The sequence below is a fragment of the Myodes glareolus genome, chromosome 8 (genome assembly GCF_982192425.1).
Source record: "Myodes glareolus chromosome 8, mMyoGla1.1, whole genome shotgun sequence".
Lineage (NCBI taxonomy): Eukaryota > Metazoa > Chordata > Mammalia > Rodentia > Cricetidae > Myodes > Myodes glareolus.
Genome location: NC_142033.1, coordinates 109,278,398 through 109,285,277, shown reverse-complemented (window position 1 = coordinate 109,285,277; position 6,880 = coordinate 109,278,398). Strand labels below are relative to the sequence as shown.

The 6,880-nt window shown below is 55.7% G+C and overlaps 1 protein-coding gene across 1 annotated transcript; it reads right to left on the bottom strand.

The window, feature by feature from the left end:
- Positions 1-460: 460 nt before the first annotated feature.
- Positions 461-5,276, bottom strand: Cimap1d (CIMAP1 family member D). Its single transcript, XM_048461126.3, has 4 exons — positions 5,150-5,276; positions 4,201-4,308; positions 2,111-2,224; positions 461-1,224 (listed from the first exon to the last, which is right to left on the bottom strand). Exons 1-4 carry the CDS (start codon positions 5,274-5,276, stop codon positions 740-742), a joined length of 834 nt encoding a protein of 277 aa, XP_048317083.3. The 3' UTR covers positions 461-739.
- Between the last annotated feature and the right edge of the window lie 1,604 nt (positions 5,277-6,880).

Below are 6,880 nucleotides of genomic sequence, written 5' to 3'. Positions count from 1 at the left end.
TTCACAGTACCCTTCCCAAGAACCTAGCAAGTTCCACAATCCAAATCCAGGCTCTAACTCTGGCCTCCTGGTGCCAAGGTCTCCTATTTGCCCCGTCTGGACTGGAATAGGTTTGTAGAGCTGTGGATCTGGAGGGCAATGTTTGTGTTCTTTTGTGGCCTGGCGAGAAATGCTATGTAAACCAATGTGCAAGCCGAGGGGCGCACGCCTTTAATCCCAGCACTCGGGACGCAGAGACAGGTGAATCTCTGAGTTTGAGGCCAGTCTAATCTAGAAGAGCTAGATCCAGGACAGGTTCCAAAGCTACAGAGAAACCCTGTCTCAAAAAAATAATAAAAAAATAAACCAATGTGCACAATGTTGACAACTGTTGGAGGAACAATTTATTGGCAAGCAACTCTAGAGGGTGGGATAGGTAGGGCAGAGGTATCAGGGTCACCTCCAGGAGAATTCTCCTGCCTCATCTGCAGAAACCCAAGTGGCCTAGATGCTGAATTCTAGGACACACAGCTCCTTGTCCTGCCAAGGGAAGGGATACTCCCTGGCCTGGCTTGACCTAGGAGAAGAAACTGGGGCCCTGGAAGAAGACTCACCCTGACCCCGGATGGGGCCTTGGGTCACTGGTCCCAGGGACAGAAAGATCAAGTGGCCTCTAAGGACCTCAGACTGTCGGAAGGGCGGTGCCTCCTCTGCCCCATTCTGAAGAAATTAGGCCCAGGGAAACTGTACCCAGCAGCCATCAGCATTTGGTGTCCCCTACCACTGTAAATACCCGCTTTGAGTGACGGATTCCCATGGAGTATGCCGGGGCCCGGGCCCGGTTCACAGTGACCTGTTCTGGGTTGTGAGTACCAGGACCAGGTGTCTCCTCCAGGGGCCGAGGGGCGCGGGGTCTCCCCAGTATGCTGAAAGCCGGCCTACGCTGCCGGTAGGTGTTGGGGTCAGGACTCTCATACTGCCCAGGGCCTGGAATCTCTGAGGGATCCTGAGCGGGGCGTGCTGGAGGCCTGCGGCCCACAACTGTGAAGCTGGGGCTGCTAGGTTTGATAAAGATCTGTGATCCCCAGAGGGGCGGCATGCTGTAGGCATTGGGGGCCGGTAAAGAGGCGTCCGGGGGCTTCTGTCGGAGGCGGGAGCCCAGAGTGAAGGCTGGGGGGTTCCGCTGGCGAATCGGGGGAGCCTTCTCGGGGCTGTAGGCCCCAGGGCCTGGTGTCACCTCCAGACCTGGGGAGTGAATGAGCATTCGAACAAGATGGAGGCCTCACTTGACCTGCATCAGACATCACGAAGACCCAGAGTCTAGCCCTAGCAAATTCTTCACACCTATATTCTTTGCCTGATACTCCTGGTCGGAGCCAGCAGAGGCTCCCACTTCCACTCTTCCTCCAACCACCCCAGAGCCCAGACATCCACCTCCTACTTCCCACGCCCACCAGCTGGTACCTTCTACCCTTCCAAGGCCCCATGATCACCCGGATTGTCCTCTTTGAAGATCTGGGCACCCTGAGATGGACCCCTAGGTGGGCCTGAGTCTACCGGGAAGTTCACTAAAGATGTCTCAGCATTAGTATGACTAAAGAGCTGGGTCGGGGCAGTGAGTGAGGACTGAGCAGAGCCATGGAGACAGGGAGATGGATGAGTGGGTAAGCAGGAAGATGGAATGGGCAGAAGAGGGGGGGAATAGGGGGTGGGGAGTGCATGGACGTAGAATGGATAGATGCGTGGGTGGGTATGTGAATTGCTGGGTAGATGGATGGTGAATGGGTAGATAGGTGGGTGGGTGGGTGCATTGGTGGAGGGGGGTTGGATGGATGGATGAGTATATGAATGACTGGGTAGATGCATGGATGGGCTGATAACATGCAGAGAATAAAATCAAGTGTTTGAGCATTCCTCTGGGACCATGAAGGGGCTTTAAAAAAGGGCCCCTAGGCAGCAGGGTCACCATGTGTTGCCACCTCTGCTTGAGGCTGCGGGACTGCAGTAGTGAGCCTTCTGAAACTCAGATTGTATCGCCGCGAACCCTCAAGTTCAGAGCTCCAATCGTGCAGGAAGAGGGCAGCCTCCCAGACTGTAAAAGGCCACTTCCCACCACACACATCGTACTCACCTCGAATCTTGCCCCGGCCCTGCATGGAGTAGGCAGGGGGACAGCTACGGCCAAAGCGAGTAACTCTGGGGTCCAAGAAATACACAGGTCCTGGGCTGGAATCCTGAAGAGGTGCTGGGGAAAGGACCCAGAAGCGCAAAGGTTCCGTGAGCTCCCCACACCTGGCCCAGAGCCGCCTGTGAGCCGACCGGGGAAGAGCTGGCTCTCCGGAAAGGGGTCAAGCAGAGGGACTGTGTGGGGCCCGCCAATCCCAGCAGGGCCTTGGCTCACACTGAGTCACCTGGAGTCACCCTTGAGATGGCTCAGCTTGCCTGACCCACATTTTCACATCAGTGTGGAAGGAAGAGATCACGAAGGCTACAGTTGGTTACCATTTTCACAGTTGTATATGTGGGAATGGAACCTAGGCCGTCATAAATGGTAGTCTTGAGCTTCCCTCTCAGCCACATCCCAGCCCCTCACTGGGGGATTCTGGGCGGGGCTCCACCCTGACCACGCCCCCAGCCCCTCGCTGAGAGATTCTAGGTAAGGGCTCCATCCTTTTTCCCTTAAACCCTTAATCTTCCTGCCTCAGTTTTTGAATTGCCAAAAACGACAGATCTGTATAACACCATGCTTGGCCTGTTCACTGGTTGCTGGACTTTAGACACTCCAGCATGTGCATTTGGGCCCGTGCCGGGCCCGCAGGTGAGGACTAAGCTTCACCAAGTCTTTCTCAAAGCCTCAGTGAGTCCCAGGATGTGTGTAGGTACCACGCAGGTGTGGGCTTCTGTGCAGTGGTCACTAGTGTTAAAGGATGGGCTCAGAAACACCCCACGCCTGTGCACCTAACAGCTCTTCGCTAGCTCGGAGCTAATCTAAATGACTCCCAGGATAGGAGGAATGGGGTCGCGGGCACCGATAAGTGCTGGGCCACCCACACACAGGAGATGCCTGTCCCTCATCACCTCAGCCAGCCTGTGGCAAGCAGGACTGTTGGCGCTCAGCCCCTGCTCGGCACGGGCAAACCTCCTTTCCATCCCCTATCCAGTTTGTGTAATGAGAGAACCCAGCTCGCCAGCCAGGACGCGTCCCACCCGACCTGCAGGCGGCAGCGGGTGGGCTCTTCTCCTGGGTCCCCCTTCACCAAACTTCCTCTTTTTTCGGGGGGGTGGGGGTCCTAGAACTCGCTCTATAGACCAGGTGGCCTCAGACTCACAGAGATTCACCTGCGTGTGCCACCACACCCAACTAAGATTTCATTTTTCATTTAAACACTGTGTACCTGTCCGGGCGGATTTGTACTCTGTGGGTGCAGGGCCCACAGAGGCCGGGAGACAGCATCAGGTTCGGCTGGAGGCGGAGTTCCAGGAGGTTGTGAGTCGCCATCACCGTCTCCAGTCCCTCCCAGCACAATCGCACTGCCCACCCAGGACCCTCGGCTGTCCCAGCTGGTGAGAGGCTCACTGGACCCTCCGTCCCTTCTGACTCTAAGTATTCACAGCGGCTCCCAACCCAGGTGGCCTCTGTCCAGCCCGCTGGGGCCTCAGAGCAGCTGCAGGACCAAGGGCTGGATCTAAAGGCTGGTACATTCAGTCAACATCACCGAGAACTCAAAGCTTGCCGTGGGGTTTAGATGCCACACGCTACAGAATGTCAGAGAGAGGGAAACCCCATGCCTGCTCACCGCACCTATGCCAGTCACTAACAACCAAACTACACTTGGGACAGAAAATCCACTCGCAACACACTGAGTGCTTTTTGGACACCAAGCAGAACTGTGGCTTTTTTAAAAAAAAAAAACAAGCCTAAGGTCTTACGCATGGTAGGCTAGGGCTCTACCCACTGAACTACACCCTGCACTCTCGCCACCCAATCCTTGCTGAGCCATCAAAACCTTGGTGTCTGGCCAGATGTGATGATACACATCTGTGATCCCAGAATTTGGGTGATGGAGGCACCTGAACTACATGAAAAAACAACCAACCCGATGTGGTACAGCCACTGGGAGGGAGACCAGGCCTGCCTACCCGGCCTTGCTCACCCTGAGGTCTCCTTCAGCTGAACTTTGGAGGCCCAAAGAGGTCCCTGTACTCCTCAGCTGGCCTTACCTTCACTGGGCCGCTGAGCGAGTGAGTAGGCGGGACTGGCTGTCTTGGTGCAGTCGTGGTTGACATAGCCAATGGTGGACGGAAGAACATACAAGCCAGGTCCGGAGCCTGAGACCCAAAGACCAGTTCAGAGCTGGTGTCTGCAACCCTGAGAGTCTGGGCAAAGCGTCCCATCCTGGTTTCCAGTCACCTCCATGGCAGAGTAAGGAAAGGGGTCCTAGGGGACTGGATGGCACCCACATTGTGAGCTAATCATGAGTCACAGGACTGTAGAGTTGGGAAACAGGCTAACACAGGAAACAAAGGCTGGGAGTAAACACCCTCGCTGGTGGGGAAACTGAGGCTAGGAACAGGACAGTTTGTTACAGGGGGTTACAAAGCTGAAGGCGTAGATCCTGTCACAGGTAGGGAAACAGACGCTAAGGGCAGAGATACTTATGAACGGAAAAACAGGCCAATAGGCCAAAGCAAAGAAACTCACAAGAGAGAAAACCAAGGCCAGAATATAGAGACCACAACAACTAGGGAAACTGAGGCTGGGGACATAGAAATCGTTGAGGGAGGGAAACTGAGCCCAAGACAAAGACATCATTCTGGAGGGAAAGGCGAAGCCAGCACAGAGAAACACCACCTCAGAGGTAGGGAGATGGGACCTGGTGTAGATCTGACCCCATTGTCCATCCTAGGATGGGAAACTGAGGCACAGGCTACAGCCTGAATCCTCCACGAATGCCCCCCTCCCCCGCTGAACCCAGCCTCAGCCCCTTCACACACTCTGCAGTTCCCACAGGTACCCTCTCTCTGACTCCTTCCCTCCAGTCCTGCCCGACCTGTGTCCCTGCTGGGCAAGTGTGCAGGACCAGCAGATCCCACAGGGAACATATGGACATATGGTCCTGCCTGTCCATGCTGCCTCTGCTGAGCCCTCTCCCACAAGGCCACCACAAACCATTCTCCAGGGTGACCATTCCACAGGACTTCCTTAGCCCGGTCTCTGGAATGTGGCCCTCAGCCACCCGCCGGGCCAGGGGTATTGTGGCCGACCTGGCCGCTGGGTCGCTGCTGAGGGTCCCCATGGTGAGCAGGGCCTGGTGTGGGCTGCTATGCCCTGCTGTTCTGGTGCCACAAACCAGGCACTGTCCCCGATCCTCACAGCTCAGCCAGTGTGTTGGCAGAGGCCCGGCCTCACCACACCCTCCCACCACCACACAGACAGCCCCTTGTCCCTACGCAAGGATCTCGGGGCCTGGCCCGAGCCAGGCTGGTTGCCGGACGTTGGCCTGGAAGTGGAGCTGAGATCAAGTGACAGCCAGGTGGCTGGATGGCCCAGGAAAAACTCCAGTGTCAGCCGAACAGGTCCCCAAGGAGCTGACTGAGCTGGGCCACCAGGCCAGAGCAGGCCCCAGGGAGCCAGGACTGCAAACAGGACACCCACAGCCGCATGGATAGAGTGCAGCGCCCCATTTCCACAGAGCCCAGGGTTGTGTACAGCACATCCCCAGCTCGGCCAAGCGCTCAACAGCAGGCGTGTACCAAGCACCTGGTATTGTATACCTGACTCCTTTTAGGGTGGCGTGAATGAAACAGGAATAAACTGGTAAAGGGCGGGTGTGTTCTTGACGTGGGGAGAGAAGCGATAAATGAAATAGATTGTTCTGGTATGGAGCATGCTGGGAAGGAAGGCCGTGTCAGGGGGAGAGGAGCGGCTGTGCAAAGGTCCTGAGGCAGGACTGAGGACAGCCGTCTAGGGTGGGGCCATGTTCTCATGCTGCCATGTAGCAGCTTCAGCTAGGGAGTTCTGGGAACGCTGGCCGCATGGACTCAGACACACTTCTGCCCGTTTGTCTCTAAGGTGCTGGGCATTTTTAAAAATGTAGTGGCTTGGGGTTTTGGTGGAGACAAGGACTCGCGATGTAGCCCAGGCTGACTTGAACTCCTCCGCCTCCCTGGTGCTAGGATCACAGTCAAGAGGTCAAGAGCATCTGTGGTCACAGATGGAGGAAATGGAGGAGGATGCACCTATATTTCTCCGTTTCACCACCATCCGACACACCTATGTGTATATAGATGGGCGACAGGGGATACGAATTGTGACGGGTGGGGGTGCAAACCACTCAGGCAGAGGCAGACGGATCTCTGAGTTAGAGTCCAGCCTGGTCTACAGAGTGAGTTCTGGGACAGCCAGGACTACACAGAGAAACCCTGTCTCAAAAAAACAAATAGTTCAAGTGGCCATACAGAGTTTATGGAGTTTAAGGAACTAAGACAGAGTTGCTATTGGATGATAATGAACCAGACCAAGCACAGGAGGGGGATGCTAAGATCAAGGCTGGAAGGTGAAGCTACCATGTTCTGTTACAAGGTAAAGGGCCAACCTGATCAGGGAACGGCAGGTTTGCATCCTGATCCAGATGGGCAAACAGGTGGCTGGTGGGCAACCAACAGACGGCGTCAACCAGGGGGACAAAACTGGATCAACGCCCAGGAACAGTTAGCGAGTCCTCAGCTTGTTGGTCCTTCACACACACACACACACACACACACACACACACACACACCAGGTAGCAGATGATGAATGAATTGGTGCGGGGCCACCGGTGTCCTTCACTTCACGGGATCCAGGTGTGTGATCACCTGTGTCCTTCACTTCACAGGATTCGGGTGAAGAAGTTTCCTTGCT

Excerpts from the sequence above, each read along its gene's own strand:
- Cimap1d (XM_048461126.3), bottom strand. The coding sequence starts at position 5,276 with ATGGGGACCCTCAGCAGCGACCCAGCGGCCAGGTCGGCCACAATACCC. Across the intron at positions 4,309-5,149 it reads AATGGTCACCCTGGAGAATG|GCTCCGGACCTGGCTTGTAT; the intron begins GTTTGTGGTGGC and ends TTTGGGTCTCAG. Across the intron at positions 1,225-2,110 it reads GGGCCGGGGCAAGATTCGAG|GTCTGGAGGTGACACCAGGC; the intron begins GTGAGTACGATG and ends TTCACTCCCCAG.